The 18,525-nt window shown below is 55.7% G+C and overlaps 11 protein-coding genes across 11 annotated transcripts; 6 read left to right on the forward strand and 5 right to left on the reverse strand.

Annotated features, from left to right (window-relative positions):
• Positions 1-3: 3 nt before the first annotated feature.
• HPODL_01864 (uncharacterized protein) lies at positions 4-1,083 on the reverse strand (the record flags this gene model as incomplete). Its single annotated transcript, XM_014078391.1, has 1 exon — positions 4-1,083. One exon carries the CDS (start codon positions 1,081-1,083, stop codon positions 4-6), a length of 1,080 nt encoding a protein of 359 aa, XP_013933866.1.
• A 46-nt stretch (positions 1,084-1,129) lies between these two features.
• HPODL_01865 (Protein of the Sec1p/Munc-18 family, essential for vacuolar protein sorting) lies at positions 1,130-2,857 on the forward strand (the record flags this gene model as incomplete). Its single annotated transcript, XM_014078392.1, has 1 exon — positions 1,130-2,857. The coding sequence occupies one exon, from the start codon at positions 1,130-1,132 to the stop codon at positions 2,855-2,857; it is 1,728 nt and encodes a 575-aa protein (XP_013933867.1).
• A 1-nt stretch (position 2,858) lies between these two features.
• HPODL_01866 (Histone deacetylase complex subunit CTI6) lies at positions 2,859-3,986 on the reverse strand (the record flags this gene model as incomplete). Its single annotated transcript, XM_014078393.1, has 1 exon — positions 2,859-3,986. One exon carries the CDS (start codon positions 3,984-3,986, stop codon positions 2,859-2,861), a length of 1,128 nt encoding a protein of 375 aa, XP_013933868.1.
• Positions 3,987-4,033: 47 nt separating this feature from the next.
• On the forward strand, positions 4,034-5,179 carry HPODL_01867 (mRNA (guanine-N(7)-)-methyltransferase; the record flags this gene model as incomplete). The annotated part of the gene is made up of 1 exon (XM_014078394.1): positions 4,034-5,179. The coding sequence occupies one exon, from the start codon at positions 4,034-4,036 to the stop codon at positions 5,177-5,179; it is 1,146 nt and encodes a 381-aa protein (XP_013933869.1).
• Positions 5,180-5,208: 29 nt separating this feature from the next.
• HPODL_01868 (RNA helicase in the DEAD-box family, necessary for prespliceosome formation) lies at positions 5,209-7,467 on the reverse strand (the record flags this gene model as incomplete). The annotated part of the gene is made up of 1 exon (XM_014078395.1): positions 5,209-7,467. The coding sequence occupies one exon, from the start codon at positions 7,465-7,467 to the stop codon at positions 5,209-5,211; it is 2,259 nt and encodes a 752-aa protein (XP_013933870.1).
• A 78-nt stretch (positions 7,468-7,545) lies between these two features.
• HPODL_01869 (putative membrane protein) lies at positions 7,546-10,764 on the forward strand (the record flags this gene model as incomplete). Its single annotated transcript, XM_014078396.1, has 1 exon — positions 7,546-10,764. One exon carries the CDS (start codon positions 7,546-7,548, stop codon positions 10,762-10,764), a length of 3,219 nt encoding a protein of 1,072 aa, XP_013933871.1.
• Positions 10,765-11,928: 1,164 nt separating this feature from the next.
• On the forward strand, positions 11,929-12,591 carry HPODL_01870 (Homeobox protein CUP9; the record flags this gene model as incomplete). The annotated part of the gene is made up of 1 exon (XM_014078397.1): positions 11,929-12,591. The coding sequence occupies one exon, from the start codon at positions 11,929-11,931 to the stop codon at positions 12,589-12,591; it is 663 nt and encodes a 220-aa protein (XP_013933872.1).
• A 52-nt stretch (positions 12,592-12,643) lies between these two features.
• Positions 12,644-13,255, reverse strand: HPODL_01871 (uncharacterized protein; the record flags this gene model as incomplete). The annotated part of the gene is made up of 1 exon (XM_014078398.1): positions 12,644-13,255. The coding sequence occupies one exon, from the start codon at positions 13,253-13,255 to the stop codon at positions 12,644-12,646; it is 612 nt and encodes a 203-aa protein (XP_013933873.1).
• Positions 13,256-13,584: 329 nt separating this feature from the next.
• HPODL_05318 (uncharacterized protein) lies at positions 13,585-15,003 on the reverse strand (the record flags this gene model as incomplete). Its single annotated transcript, XM_014078399.1, has 1 exon — positions 13,585-15,003. One exon carries the CDS (start codon positions 15,001-15,003, stop codon positions 13,585-13,587), a length of 1,419 nt encoding a protein of 472 aa, XP_013933874.1.
• Positions 15,004-15,225: 222 nt separating this feature from the next.
• HPODL_01872 (Essential component of the nuclear pore complex, which mediates nuclear import and export) lies at positions 15,226-17,739 on the forward strand (the record flags this gene model as incomplete). Its single annotated transcript, XM_014078400.1, has 1 exon — positions 15,226-17,739. The coding sequence occupies one exon, from the start codon at positions 15,226-15,228 to the stop codon at positions 17,737-17,739; it is 2,514 nt and encodes an 837-aa protein (XP_013933875.1).
• Positions 17,740-17,892: 153 nt separating this feature from the next.
• On the forward strand, positions 17,893-18,499 carry HPODL_01873 (Protein wos2; the record flags this gene model as incomplete). Its single annotated transcript, XM_014078401.1, has 2 exons — positions 17,893-17,914; positions 17,949-18,499. The coding sequence occupies 2 exons, from the start codon at positions 17,893-17,895 to the stop codon at positions 18,497-18,499; spliced, it is 573 nt and encodes a 190-aa protein (XP_013933876.1).
• Positions 18,500-18,525: the final 26 nt, after the last annotated feature.

The raw sequence follows: 18,525 nt of genomic DNA on the forward strand, positions 1-18,525 counted from the left end.
GGTCTAGTTTTGTAGGTTGACCACGTTGAGCGAAGACCGTTTGGCCTGCTGCTGCGCCCGCGTGGTGGGCGGCGGGTGGCCGTACTGCCGCACGGGCTGGGGCTGTGGCTGGACCGGCTTTTTGCGCTCGGGAGCGTCGTAGTGCAGTTTGTGCTGCTGCTCGAAATCGGTGCAGTTCTTCTTCCACATGCGGTCCACCACGTCGCCAAAGTCCGCGAGCCGGCCCGCAAACTTGTCGGGCTGCTCCGGGTCCCTTGTTTTCTTCACCTTGAGCGAGCTCGTGTTCAGCCGCGCGAGAGATTTGATCGTCGGGTTGCTGTATCTGCGGATCGAGAGGAACTCGCGCGAGAGCTGCTCGAACGCGAGCCGCGTCACGTTCGACGCGAAGACGTTGTTGGAGTCGGCCATGTCGGCCAGCGAGTGCAGGTTTTCTCGCTGCAGCCAGAGCTTCTGCTGCGTTCGGGTCTGGACCGATGTCTTGGTGGGCGTCGAGCTGGGCGGTGTCTCAGGCACGCTGGGCTCGTTGTACGACTGTGACGGCTCCGACGATGACGGCCTCGAGCTCTCGCTAGCCTGCAGCGGGGCGTCGTACATCGGCTTCTCCCGGCCTGACGGCTGCGACAGCACATAACTCTTGTCTTGAGGATGTTTCGGCGGCGGCGACACAGCATCTCGCCCGTTGTCGTCGAAGGTGTCCACCTCCTCCTCGTCCTCGGACGAAACAGAGTCGTCTGCCTTGGCGTCGAGCGTGAGCTTGTACTTGGAGGGCTTTGTGTTGAGCATCTTGAGGTTGGTCATGCTCTTTGTTCGCTCGTTTGCGGTGATCAGATTGGACAGCTTGTTGTACGATAGGGTCTTTAGCATGTCTGCGGACGACTTGGAGCGCTGGAAGTTGGGTCGTTCGGGCTCGTTCGAGGACGAACCCCCTGAGTCGTTGCTCTTGATCCGTGTGAGCTTGTTGAGATGTGCCCCGTACGAGGAGTTGCGGCTCACCTTGCCGGCGGTGAACTTCTTCAACGCCTTTTTTTTCGGCTCGTCTTTTAGGGAGTTTGACGACTTGCCCCGGGGGAGATGAACAGACATAATAGAAATAATTTATTTTATTTATTTTATTTATTTAATTTCTCCCATGGACCTCTACACCGTTGCCCAGCACTATTTGGACCGCATACTGGAAACGGACTCTGCCGACAAGATCCGCGTTCTGCTGTTAGACAAGACAACGTCTGCGGTGATTTCAATGGTCACGACACAGTCGGAATTGCTCAAGAAAGACGTGTTTCTCGTGGACAAGCTCGACAACTTCCAGAGAGACAGTCTGCGCAACTTGTCGTGTATCTGTTTTCTCGAGCCCAGTATGGAGACGATTTCCAACCTGTCGCGCGAAATTGCCAACCCAAACTACCAGAAATACGACATTTTCTTTAACAATTCGGTGTCAAACTCCAAATTAGAACGCCTGGCTGAGTCGGACGACCTGGAGATGATTTCCAAAGTGGTGGAGATTTTCATGGACTACCTTGTTGTGAACAAAGCGTTTTTTGTCGTGCCGAACATCGTCTCGCCATACGGCCCGCTCGTTCGCGACTCCTGGCACCCGTCGGCGTTCGACCAGTCTCTGCAGAGCCTCATGTCGCTGCTGCTCTCGCTAAAATACAAGCCTGTCATTCGCTACGAAACAAACTCGAAAATGTGCGCCAAGCTCGCCAACGCGGTGAACTTCGAAATCAACTCCAATCAGATGCTTTTTGGCCAGCTGCCGTTAAGAGACTCGCCGCCGTCGCTGCTCATCTTGGACCGCAAAAACGACCCCATCACTCCGTTGCTCTTCCCCTGGACGTACCAGGCGATGATCCACGAGCTGCTGGGGATCCACAACAACACCGTCAACATGTCGCGTGTCCACAACATCTCGGAAGAGCTCAAGGAGGTGGTGGTCAACGAACAAACAGACCAGTTCTACAAAGAGTCCATGTATCTTAATTTCGGAGACCTCTCAGAGAGTCTCAAGAGATTTATCGAGACATACAAGACGAAAACGAAAACCAGCTCCAACATCAGCTCCATCACAGACATGAAGTTTTTCCTGGAAAACTACCCCGAGTTCAAGAAAACGTCCATCAATTTGTCGAAACACATGCTGCTGTCCACAGAAATCGACAAGAAAATCAACGAGCTGCGGCTTTGGGAGGTGGGCGAGCTGCAACAGTCGCTCGCCACAAACGACAACAGTAGCGGCGATCTTGCAGAACTCGAGGACTTGCTATTTGACAGAAAAGTGCAGAACGGCGCTCCTGTGGCACCTCTGTCCGAAGACACCAAACTAAAGCTCCTGGCAGTGTACGCGCTGCGGTACGAATCACACCCGTCCAACCAGCTCTCCAGACTAACTAGACAGCTGCATCAGCTCGGGTTCCCGAGCCACAAGCTGGACCTGATCAAACACCTGCTGCAGACCAGCGGCGCGACACAGCGCCTGCACGACGACGGCGAGTCGATCTTTGAGAAAGTGTCCAACTCGACGATGGGAGGCACCGTCAACGGCATCAGCTTCAAAAACAACACGGACGGCAACGTGTACATGCAGCACAGTCCGCGGCTCAAACAGGTGCTGATGAAACTGTTCAAAAACAAGCTCAACACCAAGAACTATGCGCTGCTCAAGCCCAACGGCTTGGAAGCGTACACGGGCAACGACAAGATCCCGGACCAGGAACTCGTTATTTTCATTGTGGGCGGCGTGACGTATGAAGAGGCCCGGCTAGTTGCCGAGCTCAACCAGCTCAATCCCGGCCTGAAAATTGTGATTGGCGGGACACATATACTAGACTCAGACACGTTTATCGGGCTGAAATGAACTAGCCGTACGACTTTTCCCAGGTATTCAGTTTTTCTGTTAGAGAGTCCAATTTCGTGACAGACTCGTTGTAGCACTCGATCAGCAGCTTCTGGAGCCGCAGTATCTCGTCTGTGGAGTCCTCGCTCGTGTAGTTGAGCAGACTGCGCTTGAAGTCTTCCTCGTTCGACAGCTCGGCCTGGATGTTGGAAACAAACTCCATGATGGAAAACACCCGTCTACGCATCTCGTTCATGCTGATTTTCTGGCTTGGCAGGTTCGGCTTGAACGGTTTTTCGTCCGAGATTTCGATCTTGGGCTTCTTCTTGTCCTCTGGCTCCTCTCTCTTTTTCTTGCTTTTTTTCGTGCTGTTAGACGTCGACGACGAGGCGGACGATGGCGGCGTGGTTTTCTGCGGTTGGCTCAGGTTGCTGTGCTGTGTGATGTCCTCCTCCTGCGAGTTGTCGTCCTTGACCTTCTTGCGCGACCGGGTCTCCCGCGACGCAGACTCGTTCGAAGACGATAGGTTCACGTCGTCCGGCTGCACGCCGCTCTCCTTGGCCGATTCCTCCAGCACCCGCTTGAGCATCTGCTCGTACTCTGCGTCTCTCGAATTGAGCGTGCCACGTGCACGTTTGCGCTTCTCGCCCTCCTCCTCGCTCTTGTCTCGCTCTCGTTTGATTTCTGGCTTGGACGGCGTCTCTGCAGCCGACGCAGGCGGCGACCCAGACCCTGATCCAGCGCTCGCAGCGGTTCCAGCCGCGTCTTGGGCCTGCTGGCGGCGCCGGTGGCGTTTCATCTCCTGGTACGGGTTGTACCTGCTTCTGCGGAACCCATACTTATCTGTGAACAGATCGTGGTGTTGCGGCTGGCATTGTTCGCACCAGTACTTTTCTGGGGCCGTGTCCTCGTCGGTGATGCCCACACAGAATCCGTGCTGCCACACCGAGCACGACTCGCACTGGATGAAAAAACCGGTGTCGACCTCGTCAAACTCGGGGCCTGCGTCGTCCGGGATGACCAGCTCGTCGTTGCCGCAAATGCAGCGAGTGACCTCCTCGAGCGACTCCTCGTCGTACGAGCGGTTTTCCTCTGAGTCGCCGTAATCTTTTTGCGGCTCTGGCTGTCGTCTAGTTCTGCGAGAAGACATAACAGAAACAAAGAAATAAATAAGGAAATAATATTTTCTTAATTTTTATGTCTCAAGGTGCACAAGCAAAAGACGAGCCCATTGACGTAGGGCCGCGCACCAAATTGCAAGACGACGGCAAAACCGCCGATATAGGCCCTCTGGAGCCGGTTCAGAAGAAACGACGGGTTAAGAAGTTCAGAGCGACACACAAGCGCGACGACTCTGCTCCTTCTGACGTGCGCACGCCGTCGCCATCGCCAGCGGCCCAGAGCCTCGTCGGTCTGAATCAAGAACAAAAGGACGAGATCATCAGGCAAAAATACAACCAGCAAACGCACCACGCGCGCAAAACCCGCCGTACAGAGTCCAAGATCTACAAGCTGCGCTCGTTCAACAATTGCATCAAATACATCCTGATCCACAAGTACGCGCGGCCGGGAGGCAACGTGCTGGACCTGGGGTGCGGCAAGGGTGGCGACATGGCGAAATGGGAGGCTGTGCAGACAAAATCGTATGTCGGCATCGATCTTTCGGACCTCTCAATCAAGGAGGCCGTCACGCGCTACAAACGCTCGCGGTTCCACTTCCAGGCGGTTTTCGCCACAGGAGATGCGTTCAATGTGCCCGTTCCACAGATCCTCAAAGATTTCCGAGACCAGGTCGACCTCCAGTTCGACACCGTGTCGATGCAGTTCTGCATGCACTACGCGTTCGACTCGGAGCTGACGGTGCGCAACATGCTGCAGAACGTGGCCCGATCGCTCAAGGTGGGCGGCATGTTCATTGGCACGATTCCGTCGTCCGACTTCATCCGCTGGAAAGTCAACAAACTGGGCCCTGGCGAGCGCAAATGGGGCAACTCGATCTATTCGGTTGAGTTCCCATCGGAGCCACCCAAGGACGCCAAGTTTGCGAATCCGTTTGGCAACGTGTACAACTACTATCTTGTGGACGCCGTCGACAACGTGCCGGAGTACGTGGTGCCGTTCGAGACGTTCCGTGCGCTTTGCGAGTCGTACAATCTGGAGCTGCGGTACAAAAAAAATTTCTTTGAGCTCTTCAACAAGGAGATCCCCAACTACTTCAGAAAGCTGCCGACGCCCGTCGTGGAGTCGCTGCGGCGCGAGGACGGCTCATACGGTGTCAGCGGCGAAGACAGAGACGCGTGCTCGTTCTACCTCGCGTTTGCGTTCGAAAAAGTCGGCGCATAGCCATCAGCTCTATCAACAGTATATATAGACTACACAATGGTGAACTTGCGCTTGCGCTCGTCCAGGGAATCCTTCAGACCTTCGACCAGACTCCGCTTGAACATCTCCACCGCCTGGCGCACGCTCATCTCGTTGTCGCCCTCGATCAGCAGGTACAGCTTGGGGTCGTCCTTGGCTCCAGGCTCCTTGCCCGGCCCGTAGTAGCGGCCCTTGGTGGTGATCGACGTGCCGGTCGCCTCGACCACCTTATTAATGTTGTCCTTATTGGACATGTGCCAACGCGTGCTTTGAGGCAAGTCGTTGATGTTCATCTTCGCGTGGTGGACGGCAGAGTCCGGACCACGCTTGATGCTGCCAAAGACGACTTGGAAATTGTTCAGCTTGTCGGACGGCACCTCTGCCGTCTCGTCGTCGTCGTCGTCGTCGTAGTTGGTCTCGGAGCCGTTTTCCCCCTCGTACAGCGTTCTGTCGAGCTTCTTTTTCTGCTCCCTAATTTCGGCCAGCTTCTCCAGCCCGCGGCCCCCAAACCCAGACCCATACTTCACCTCGCCACGCTTGAGCTTTTCGCGGAACCGGCTCGCAATCTGTGCCAGCTCTGCAGGCGGCTGCGTGCCCGAAAGCTCCAGCAACCGCACTATGTCGCTGGCACTTCGCTCCTGGTGCCGTGTGACAAACGTGACGGCCGTTCCCGAGCGGCCCGCGCGCCCCGTGCGCCCCACGCGGTGCACGTAGTCCTCCATGTGGTTGGGCGAGTCGTAGTTGACCACCAAATTCAAATCCTTCACGTCCAAGCCGCGCGACGCAACCGACGTAGCAACCAATATGTCAATCACGTTGCTCTTGAAATCAGAAATAATGCCGTCCCTGTCAATCTGCTCTTTCCCGCCATGCAGCGACAGCGTCGGATACCCTCTGATGATGAGCTGATTTGCCAGACTGTCGCAGCTGTCCTGCTTGTCGACGAAAATTAATATTTTTCCCGAGTCGCTGCTCTGGAAGCGGGCCAGAACTTGCAGCAAACGGCCGAATTTCTGCTCCTCGTCCAGAATCTCGAACTGCTGCATGATCTTGTCGTTCACCAGGTTCTTGGCCCCCACAAGCACCTCGACCGGGTCTGTCAAACACCGCCTGGCAAGAGCCTCCATCCGCGGAGGAAATGTTGCCGAAAATAGAACGGTCTGCCGGTCCGGCCTCGTCACTTTCAAGATCTTCATCACCTGTGGCTCGAACCCCATGTCAAACATGCGGTCGGCCTCGTCCAGAACGAGGTACGTCACATGACTGAGCCGCAGAACGCGGCCATTGTTCGCGCACAGCAGATCGATGATCCGTCCCGGCGTGCCGACTACCAGGTCGCAGCCTTTCTTGATCTCGGCAATTTGCTGACTAATAGACTGTCCGCCGTAGCAGCAGCAACCGCGCAGCTTGAGCGCCTCGAGAAAAACACTGCTTTCGTTGAATATCTGCATTGCCAGCTCCCTAGTTGGCGTCATCACCAGAGCACGCACAGACGGTGCCGCTGGGTTCGCAAGCAGCTGGCGAAACAAAGGCAGCAGAAACGCAAGCGTCTTTCCAGAGCCTGTCTTGGCAATTCCAATCAGATCGTGGCCGCTCATCACGTTCGGGAGAGCCTCACACTGGATAGGCGTGGGAGCCTCGAAACCGAGCGAGTCCAGCGCACTCCGTAGCGAAAGAGGCAGTCCCAGATGGTCCCACGTGATAATGGGCCGTGCAACAGACTTGCCGCGTACGGTGATCGCGTCACGGAGCCGCAATGAGTCCACCTCGTCCGGCGACAGCGAGCTGATGAACGCGCTCTCGTTGTAGAGGCGTCTGGTGTACGGGTGTTCGCTGGGAGGGTGTTCGGGCACCGACTTCTTGTTCTTCTCGTTGATGGCCTGGAGAAGTTTGGCCGGGTCCAGGTGTTCTGCGTCGGTGTCGGACTCTGAGGGGATGTCGTCGTCGCTCTCAAAGAGCGCGGCGGAGCCGTCTTTGTGCTGGCTGTGCTCCATGTTTTCGAGCAGCGTGTCCAGGTCCAGCGGGGCGTCGTCGGTTGTCTGCTCCGTATTCTCTGCTGGCCCGTCCAGCAGGTTTTTGCGCACCAGACGGGTGGGTTTTTTAGGCGTCGTTTTTGCCTTTGCCGTGAACTTGACAGGCTTTTTCTCGGCCTCGGCCTCTTTCTTCTTCTTCCACGCCGCTAGCTTTGCCAGCCGCGCGCGTCGCTTCTCTTCTGCACTGGTTAATGGCTGGCCCGCTACTCCAGGGCTACTTACAGCATCGGGAAACATGCTCACAATAAATATTTTTTTTTATTATTTATTTTACCTCTAATCGCATTATCCTTGCTCATATGCTTTGCTCCCCTAATGTCTAATTTGCGCAGCCTTCATCCCAACTACGGGTCGATCGCGGACCCCAGCACGGACGAAAAGCCCCACAAGCTCAACACCATGAACGGCGTCACGCTGCCCACGATCCTGAACGTGCTGTCTATTTTGATGTTCTTGCGATTCGGCTTTGTTCTGGGCCAGATGGGCATTCTGGGCACGCTGTTGCTGCTGGTTATGAGCTACGGCATTGACCTTCTTACGACGCTCTCCGTGAGTGCCATCGCCACCAACGGGACCGTCAAAGGCGGCGGGGCGTACTATATGATCAGTCGCAGTCTGGGGGTGGAATTTGGCGGCGCAATAGGCATCATCTTCTACATTGGCCAGGTGCTGAACTCTGCATTGAACGTGGCCGGTCTGATTGAGCCGCTGCTGTACAATTTCAACAGCCAGACCGGCGTTGTGTGGAAATTGCTGCCCACAGACTACTGGTTCCAGTTTATGTACAGCACTGTGTTTTTGGCTCTCTGCACGGTGATCTCGCTTATTGGCTCGCAGACAGTTTCGAAAGCCGGGTCGCTGCTGTGTTTTCTGCTGATTCTGTCGACGCTGTCGGTGCCGCTGTCGTCGCTCGTGGTGGCTCCGTTTTATTCGAAGGAAAACGACGCCTTCTACACGGGCATTTCCTGGGCCACCTTTACAGAAAACTTGCTCCCGCACTTCACGCAAGGTGCTGCGGGCTCGCAACTGCCGCGCAAGGAGAATTTCAGAGACGTGTTTGGCATTTTCTTCCCTGCTACGGCAGGTATCTTTGCTGGCGCGTCCATGAGCGGTGACCTGAAAAACCCGTCCAAATCCATCCCGCTAGGAACGCTGAGCGGGCTGTTGATCACGTTTGTGTGCTATCTCCTGGTAATCATTTCTATGGGATGCTCAATCCCGCGCGAACTGCTCTACAAAGACGTGCAAGTGCTCCAGACGGTCAATCTGTCGCCGCTGCTAATAATTGTCGGCGAGGTGTCGACGTCAGTGTTTTCGGTCATTGTCGGCCTCGTGGGCGCCGCAAAACTGCTCCAGGCCATCGCAATCGACGAGATCCTGCCCGGACTGCGCGTTTTCGGCACAGACTCCGTCTACGGCATCCTGTTCACGTGGCTGCTGTGCCAGCTGTTTCTGTTTGCCGACGTCAACCAGATCGCAACGCTCATCACCATGGCCTTTCTCATGACGTTTATCGTCACCAACGTGGCCTGTTTCCTCTTGAAACTCGGCTCTGCCCCCAATTTCAGGCCCAGCTTCCGCTATTTTGGCACAACGACCGCCCTCATGGGCACGCTGGCGTCTGGAGCAGCCATGTTCATCGTCGACGGCATTTCGGCGTCCTTCATCTTCATCATGCTGATGGCCCTCGTCCTGTTCATCCACTACATCTCGCCGCCAAAACAGTGGGGAGACGTGTCGCAGTCGCTCATTTACCACCAGGTGCGCAAATATCTGCTGAAATTGCGCCAGGATAACGTCAAGTACTGGCGTCCGCAGATTCTGCTGCTCGTCGACAACCCGCGAACAAGCTGGAAATTAATTAATTTCTGCAACCACCTCAAAAAAGGCGGTCTTTACATCCTCGGGCACGTCATGGTGGCAGACAGTTTCCAGGACCGGGTGGCCGATTTGAACCGCCAACGGTCCGCGTGGATCAAGCTCCGCGACGTATCTAAGGTGAAAGCGTTTGTGCAGATCGCCATCGCGCCGACGTTCTGCTGGGGAGTGCGCAACGTGTTTCTGGGATCAGGACTGGGCGGAATGAAACCAAATATTACCATAGTCGGATTCTACGATTTATCAAACTACAAGGCGCAAAAACTGCCCAAGAGCATAAAGTTCGAGTCTAAAACGCCGGAATTCTCAAAACAGGTGAACGTGAACATTTCAGGACTGCCCACAGATACCTGCATCCAGGAGAACCATATAGGTCTCTGCAACTGGGTGCAAGTACTGGAAGACCTGTCGCTGCTGGACAGCAATATTGCCGTCGCCAAGGGGTTCCCGCGACTGCACATCCCAAGCAACCACGAGAACCAGCTCCAGGACTCTCAACAACGCTACATCGATCTGTACCCGATCCAGATGTCGAGTCACGTGACCAACAAATCGGGCAAGAGTATTAGGACCAACAACTTTGACACGTACACCTTGATTTTGCAGCTGGGCGCCATTCTGCACACGGTGCCGTGCTGGAAGAAGACGCACCGGCTGCGTGTGGTGGTGTTTGTGGAGTACAAGCGGGACGTTGCTGAGGAGAAGCAGCGGCTGCGGTCGTTGCTGGAGATCCTGCGAATCAATGCCGAGGCGGTAGTCCTTTGCTTGGAGTCGGGCAACTTTGGCACGTACAATTACATTGCGAAGGGCGAGAAAGATGGATTTGACGCGGGCAAGGTGGACTCTCGACTGGAGAACGACGATTGGTGGCAGGCCGTGTTGGAGATGCGCAATTCGGCCGCTCCGGCACCAAAGCCTGTGGCCAATATTCAGATTAATTCCAAGGTGGTGAGGAAATTTCGTGCGGGCAACAGAAAACGGTACTCGGGCAGCTACATGCGCAAGAACGGCGTGGCGTTCTCGATGGTTTCGAACGGCATAGCGAACCTGGATCTCCACAAGACGCTGGCAGACGCCTCGTCGTCAGACGACGACTACTCGTTTTCCGACGCCGAGTCGATTGTCTCGTCGGCGTCGTCGATCTCACGCCACGAGCCCCATCCTCCGACGGTACCCGTCTACCAATCGTCCGCGCAGCATCTGCGGCGGCCAATGCTGCGAAACCTAAAGTCGTCGACATCGCTGCTGCGTCAGAAAGTTTCTACTTTCTCTGCTGACACCATGCCCAATTCTCAAGTTTTAGAAAACGCACAGGGTAACGAGCCGTCCATTATGTTTGTTCAGGACGGCACTGAGTCGGGCGCGCTGTCGGGCAGCGTGTCGCCCGCGTTTGCAGCAACGGCATACGATGAGTCGGTGTTCTCATTCAACGAGCTGAGCAGTACGGCGCAATATCTGATTTTAAACGAGCTCATGAGAACTACGTCTGCCAACACAGCCCTAATCTTCTCGACGTTGCCTGTCCCGGAAATTGGACTGCACAAGGATGAGAAAAGCTGCCTGGACTACGTGACCGATCTTGACACCTGGTGTAATGGACTTCCCCCAACGTTATTGATAAATGCCAAGACTGTGACCGTCACTACAAATCTGTAACTGGGGGCCTCGGTGGAAAATTCCGAAGTGCATAGTATATAGAGAGTAATTGAGAGGATCTAGAGGGATACGAGGATTGCTTTGTAGTTTGGACATAGGTGGGCGGGAGGGGAGAGATGGAGTTTGTTGACGGCGGCCAAATTCCAGATTGGGTGTGGTTTGTTGAGTGAGATTAATTTTCGCTCATGATTGGCTGCTGGCGGCTGGCGGCGGGGTGCGTTTCACCAGAATACCTGTCAAACGGTGTTCGGGGGGGATGCAGCATGCATATGCACCTTCGATAATCTGCAATCGGGTGGTCGGCTGAAAACCGAAAAGGACATTCCAATTTGCTTACGGGGGAAATCCCTAATTGCACCGCGTCGGGAGGTCCGAAGGCTGCGGCGGTTTTATGGCGCTGTCTGTTATGCACCGTTTGTAAAAAAGGCGCATTGTTTGCTGTTGACAGCTGCATGCTCGAAAGCTCAATTCAACCGCAGGTCGCATGCCGTCGGGTAAGCCGAGCCGACGGGAACTCCGGCCGACCTCCACGTCACAATACAAGTCAAGTTTGTCACAACGCGGCCTCGCGAAGATCTTTTGTGCCACCGTTGGGCCAGCCCACTGTGCATAATACACCGCGGAAAAGCCGATCACTACGCGAGACGGGTGGGCGCCACTGTGCCAAGTGGGAATAAGCCAGTGGAGGCAGTGGACCCACTCAGGTACGAATACGCCGGAATGGCAGGCGGCCGATGGAATTGCCACAATAGTGAGGCTCACGACACGCGAGCGCGGCAAGGTTGCTGTTTACGGCGTGCGATGGTGGGCAGAGTGGTTTGAAACGCAACCGCAATTAGGCGGTGTTTCTACATTTTCGAGGAACTTCCGTCGGCAGAACCTCAAAATTTTAGCTGTGCGTCTGGCAAGTTATAAAACCGAACAGTAAACGGCACATTAGATTGTCCCAATACAGCTATTTCGCTCGGTCGCATAGAATTTCCAGGCCGCACCCTATTGTTTTATGCGTCGTAGTCACATTTTTTTTTGCTGAAAGTGATAGACCTGTCTCCTGAATGGCCTTTTTGGTGCTATTATTCACGCAGCTGCCGAACCTATTGTTCAGGAAGACGTGCTCCATATATTAAGCAACTGTCCTGGCATTTTTCTACTCTCTGAAAAACTATGGAAGTGTCCAGTCTCATCAATAAACAGTACGCTGGCCCCCAGCGGCTTACCCCGCCAACCTCGCCATACGACTCGCTCCCGGCTCCCCGTGTACAATTGCCCTCCATCAAGCGGATCCTGGACTCCTCGGTCCTCGACTCCATCAACAAATTCCCGCCCCAAAACTACGACCCTTCCGCCATGCCAATTCTGCCTAGCCCCGTGCAGCAATTCCCTTACTCGCCGCTCTCCTCGAGATCCAGCTCGTTCTCCTCCGTGCTCGAGTACCAGCTGCCACCGCCCCTGGTCACGCATCGCTCGCTGCCACACCTCTCTTTCCCAAGACTCTCGCTCACAGAGCCCGCCAGCCCGGGCCAGCAGTCCGCAGCGGCCCGCTCCGACTCAGAGTACAACGCCCCGGCCTCCCCGTCGTCCGACTCCGACTGCGGTGCCAAGTACTGCAAGAAAAAGCGCTCCAACCTGCCCAAAAAGACAACGGTTATCCTGCTCAACTGGTTGAACGATAACCTCGAACACCCGTACCCCAACTCGAAGGAAAAAATGGAGCTCGTCGCAAAGACTGGCCTCACCAACCAGCAGCTCTCCAATTGGTTCATCAACGCAAGAAGACGCAAGATCCAGCTGCTCAGAGAGCTCAAGTCCAACAGCACCACCGTGTGATGCTCTGTCCATACTACGCCATGTCTACAGTAATATTATCTCGTTTTTCCGCTCACGTTTTATTCAGGTACCTGCTGATGTAGTACTGCCGCAGACAGTCGTAGATGAACGCAAACTGCTCGAATTGCTGCACCATCAGCACGCGCTGGCTGCGTAGTTCCAGCACGATCTCCAGCACGGGGTCTCGCACCTCGTGGTTGTTGACCGGCGTGATCAGGTCCTCGCGAGCGTCGTCGGTGTCGGGAGCCGTCAAACTCGCTGTGCAGTGCTGTAGAAAGTAGTCCACCGCGATGAACGTGCCAGACCGCCCCACGCCGGCCGAGCAGTGCACCACAATCGGGTCTGTCGTGTCGTGCGAGTGTACGCTGTTGCTCAGCTCCACCAACGACGGCGCCTGCTCAGGCGCACTGAAATCCGCCCACTCGTGGAATTGGTACTGAGTCACCGGCTTCAGTGCCCCGCTCGTCTCATCCCGCAGCGTCCAGTGCCGCACCGTGAAATGCCCGCTCTCGCTTTCGCGCACGCCGCCAAATTCCAGTACCAGCCCGTCCCCGGCGCGGAAGTCATTTTCCGACCAGTACTTGTAGCATTTTTCACGCCCGCCCTCAAACAGTGGCGTCAGCATCACAATCACCACCTCGTTCACACACTGCTCAAAACACATCTGCCAAAAATGCCTCCACGTCGCCGCTGTCGGGCCCTGGGTCGCTATGTACCGCCCCACGCCGTCGCCACACGTCAGCTCGAGCCATGACGCATTGATATAGTCGTTGTCCCTGCTGCGCAGCCGCACCCGGTTCTTGTCGAACGGCAGCACGTCACTGTACCGATTGCGGTCCCTGTTCCGCGCGCCGGCCTCGTACGACCACGCCGACTGCGAACGGTGCCGCATCGCGTCCACCAGCCGGCTCTTCTCGCGCCGGTTGATCTCCACGTACTTCTCGCGCAGCGCCTCGCGCGATTGCGTCAGAAACTTGGGCATCCGTCTTGTCTTCACTGTGTCAGGTGGAGAAGAAATTTTTGTACGCGATCTCTTTCTTGTTGTGTCAGGTCGAGCTGCAAAACAAACCGGGCGATTTTTGCTCGCACCTCGTCCGCGTCGCGGACCTCGTACTTGTGCAGCCGCTGTGCCACCTTCAGAAGACACGCCAGCACGTCGTAGCGCACGCTGGCCAGCCCCCGTCCCTGCGCCGCCAGCTGCTCCAGCACCGCGACCGCCGCGTCGATCGTCGCTGGCGAAAACGCGGTGTACGGGTTTCGCAGCAGCTCGAGCACGCCGTAGCACGTCTGTTTGGCCACCACGGCGGCGAATGCCCCCATTCTCGGCAGCAGCTCCGTCGCCACTACGCTCAGCAACGCGCCGCACACTTGCGGATACTCGCCCGCGCGCGCCACGCCAGGCAGCGCGTAGTCCACGAGCAGCCACGCAATTTGCCTCTCGAGCTCGTCTTGGGCGCCCGTCGAGGCCGTCAGCACGGCAATCGCCGTCGCGTACGCCGTCGGCAGCACCATCCGCGACTCTTCTGGCGGCGTCAGCGACGGCAACGCCAGCAGACACGGCGCAATCGTGTCCAATAGCAGGCCTGCTACGCTGCTTCGCGCAATAATGTTTTTCATACTCGGCGGCGAGTTCACCTTTGCCACCACCGTCTGGAGCACCTCGCACGCCGAGCTCTTCACCAGCACATCATGGTCGTCAAGGTAGTGCAGCAAGAGCAGAAAAATCACGTTCCAGCGGGCCTCTATGTCACTTCCTTGGAGAAAATCCACTAAAAAGGCCAGACTGCCGATTCTCGACATATACTTCGTTCTAATCCGCTCATCCTCGCCAACAGGTTCGCGGCCCACAAGTGGCGTGTCTATGGACCCGTCGGCAGCATTTTGAGACTTTCTGTACCCACCAGCAGACACTTTTGTACGGTGCTGGCTGACCTTTCCAAATTTGCGTAACATGGGCACATATCCATCCATAAGCACGAATATCTCGTCTTTGGAGGGTTCAACCTGGCATAGAATATCGTGCACAGCCTGAGCCGACTCCTTGGACGACCACGGATGGCGCTCGTCATAGTAGAGCGAAACTCTGTCCAGCAGCTTGTAGCGGTCGTATACGGAGGTGAATTGGAGGACCTGCCGCAAAGCGTGTAGTTGCGCCTGTTTGTGCTGGCGTGAAATTTTCTGTTCACGCGGTTCTTTTGGACGGAACCAGGTCCACTGCATCTCTGGCACGGCGAGCATTTCCAGAAGCTCGTCAACCACCACCTGCCAGTTGTCGGGGTTGACTGCCGGTTCTGGGCTGGGACTCATGCCGCCATCTGATCCCGGTCGACGCTCCAGACGACACTCAAGCTCCCGCAGTCCTCTCTGCGGGTCCAACCTCAGCGTCTCCAGTATAGTTTTGACGTCCTCCATACTGTTCGAGCCTGAAAAACCGTTTTACCCGGCCCGATTATTTTTTTATTTAGCAAAACTATCTTGTCTAACGGCCCAGCACTTCCTGACAAGCCCGCCGCTGCTGCACAGAACCAGCCTCTCTTCCTGAGCCAGCGACTTGCACCGCGATACATTGAAGCATTAACCGGAAAAACAGGCAGTTGCACGGGATATTAGTTTTTTAGCGACCTGAAACAAAACATGGAGTCTTCGCTGAAAAGGGTCTTTTCGGCGACGCCTGACCCGTCTGCGCGGCCGTCAAAGCTCAAGAAAATCACAAGCAGCATTCTAAACATCTTCCAGCGGCCCAAGGACGCCAGCTTCGACACCTCCGGATCACAGCCATCGAGACCCAACACCAGCATTGCCCCTAATCTCAGTCTCAACCACGACTCGTTCCGCTCCCAGTCGTCGCCAATCACCGCCCGCCAGCTGGAGCAGTACTACGAGTCCATCAAACGTGAAAATAACATGCTGTCCTCGAGACTGCGCGATGCAGACGAAAGCCTCAAGGCAGAGTCCACAAGTCTAGGTGACGAGACCGTGCTCAACGGCACCGCGCGCTCGCCAGTGCCTCCAGCGGCCGCCAAGCGCAAGGTGTCCGCGTCAGCCAGCCATCCTCCGGCAAAGCAGCCCAAGAAGCCAACAACCTCCTTCTCAATCGACCCTATAGAACGCGCCCAGCTAATAGTGCTCAAACGGAGAATGCAGCAGGATAAGTACCGCAAGTCCAGAATGGCGTATCTGCGTGACCATACCAGAAACCTTGTGCACACGTCATCCAACACGTCTGCCCGCTCCAGGTATGTCGATACCTCAGTCGAGACCATTGAGCATGCCCCGGAACTTGCAACCAAGACAACTTCGGTGCAGAAAATTCCTAAAGAACGGCTCAACCAGCACGGCATCTTCAAGGCTGTGCTCGACTACGACGACGACGAAGATGAGCCAGAGGTCAAGAAGGTGGAGGTGAAGCCCTTGACCGAGAAAATAAAGTTTGCGCCAAAGAAAGACGTCCAGTTTGCTCCTGAGAGGCTGGCGACCTCGTTCGACACAGCCACAAAGCCAAAGTTCGTGCCCGAGAAGAAGCCAGAGCAACCCCTGGAGTCTGCTCCATTGAAACCAACCCCAGCATTCACATTCACGGACAAGAAACAGACAGAGTCGCCGACGTTCTCGCTTCAGCCTGCGGACTCAAAGCCGAAGTCTGCGGACTCAAAGCCAGACGTTCCTTCGTTCTCGCTTTCGAATGGCTCGTCTGCTCCCTCAGTGTCGCTTCCAAGCACAGCAGGAAAAAACGAAGAAGAAGAGCCAAAAAGAAAGAAGTTTACGTTTGGGTCTAAGCCAGACGACTCTTCCAAGCCCGCTCCTGCGTTCTCCTTCAGCACAGACTCCCAAAAACCGCTGTTCTCGTTTTCCAAGCCTGAACAGCAACCTATACAGAAACCTGAGGAAAAAGATCATGCAGAGTCGAAGCCAAGCTCGGCATTTTCGTTTGGTGCTAAACCTGCGGACTCTGCTGAAAAACCTGCTCTGCCGTCTTTCTCCTTTGGAAGCCAGACCAAGCCGGCCGTGGAGGAGAAAAGAGAGGCCAAGAGCCAGGAGGAGGCCAAGTCTGCGCCTTCCGCGGCATTCTCGTTCGGCACGAAAGCACAAACCCCAGCTTTCTCGTTCTCCAAGCCGGCGGAGGAGTCTGCCAAGCCTGCTGCTCCTACATTTTCGTTCAGCTCTAAGTCGGAGCCGTCCAAACCAGAGTCGGCTAAAATAGAGCCAGCTAAGCCAGAAGAACCGGCAAAAAAGCCAGAAACACCGGCTTTTTCGTTCGGTGCGAAGCCCGCTGAAACGACACAGAACAAGGATGAGCCAACCAAGCCTGCCACGCCTTCCTTCTCCTTTGGCTCAAAACCAACAGAACAAGCAACCCAGTCCGCTGAAACTGCCAAGCCAGCATTCAATTTCTCCAGCAACTCGTTTGGCGCCCAACAGGCCGAAAAGGAGGAACAGAAACCCACAGAGTCCAAGCCCTTCAGTTTCGGTGCAACCAAACCAGCGTTCTCGTTTGGCTCCCAGCCGTCGCAGTCCGCCGCGGCTCCTGCCTCCTCGAGCTTTGGAGCCTCTACCGGCACGGCTGCCAATCCGGCTTCTGGCTCAGTATTTGGCTCTGGGGCGCCGGCCTCAACTCCTTCATCATCCACGTCTGGCTTCTCGTTCGGTGCCGCATCAAAACCGGCTGCTCCCGCTGCTCAGCCGGCACCAGCGTTCTCTTTTGGCACGTCGCAGGGCTTCTCATTCGGCAAGCCGGCCAACAGCACGAACGGCTCCCTCAATTCTGCGGGATCTGGCTCGTCTGCGTTTGGCCAGCCAACCGCGTCTGCGCCTGCACAGCCCGGATTTGGCCTCTCGGGCTCGCTCACAAATCCAAGCGCAGGACAGTCTGTGTTTGGTGGGTCGACGCCGCAGCCGCAGAGCAAGATCTTCAACCTGGACGGAACGCATTTTGGCCAAGCACAGCCCCAGAGCCAGACACCGTCCTCGTTTGGCGGGTTCAACCCGTCCAGGTCTGCCACGCCAAACTTCGACTTCACGGGGGCCTCCAGCTCGGCCAATGTGGACCCTTCCTCGGTGTTTTCGGCTGCGCCATCCACCACACCTCCTCCAAACACCCAGACTCGCCGCAAGATCTATCCGCGGAGCATGCTGAGAGGAAGAAGATAGAGTGTATGTAATGTAATTAAAGTTTGAAACCATCCTCGTGATCCGGGCTGTGCAGCAGGTATCCCCAGACGGGACGACAGCACGAAATTTTCTAGAAAAATAACACTTGTGTATTAAAACCTACCATTTTTAACACCCGAATTACGATCTGTCATGTCGACAATTCCACCTGAAGGTAAGTAAACACAGCTTTATCAGACTAACATTAGTTCTTTGGGCTCAAAGATCCAACGATTCGATTCCAGAGAAAAACCTGCTCTATCTGACGATCAATGTGGCCGATGTGGAGAAGCCAGAGATCACGCTGAGTGCCACCGAATTGAAGTTCGAGGGCAAGTCGGGCGAAAAGCATTATAAGCTTGACATTGAGTTCTACGACGAGATCGACGAAAAGAAGTCCAAGTACCAGATCACGGGATCCCACATCTTCTTTATTCTGTACAAGAAGAAGCTCAATGCCGAGTTCTGGCCTAGACTGACTAAGCTGAAGGTGAAGCAACACTACATAAAGACCGATTTCGACAAGTGGGTCGACGAGGACGAGCAGGACGAGAAAGACGACGACCTGCAGAACTCCATGGGCGACCTGGGCAACGCCTTCGGCGACGAGTCGATCGACTTTGCCAAGCTGGCAGCCGAGAGCGGCGGCGAGTTCCCCTCGCTGAACACTCCTAGCGAGCTGGACCAGCTGAGCAGCTCTGACGAGGAGGAGGCGGCCTCTGACGACAAGGCGCAGGAGCAGCCGAGCGAAGAAAAATAGTTTAATACATAGATGATGATATTTTA

This window comes from Ogataea parapolymorpha, chromosome VI, assembly GCF_000187245.1.
Source record: "Ogataea parapolymorpha DL-1 chromosome VI, whole genome shotgun sequence".
Classification (NCBI taxonomy): Eukaryota; Fungi; Ascomycota; class Pichiomycetes; order Pichiales; family Pichiaceae; genus Ogataea; species Ogataea parapolymorpha.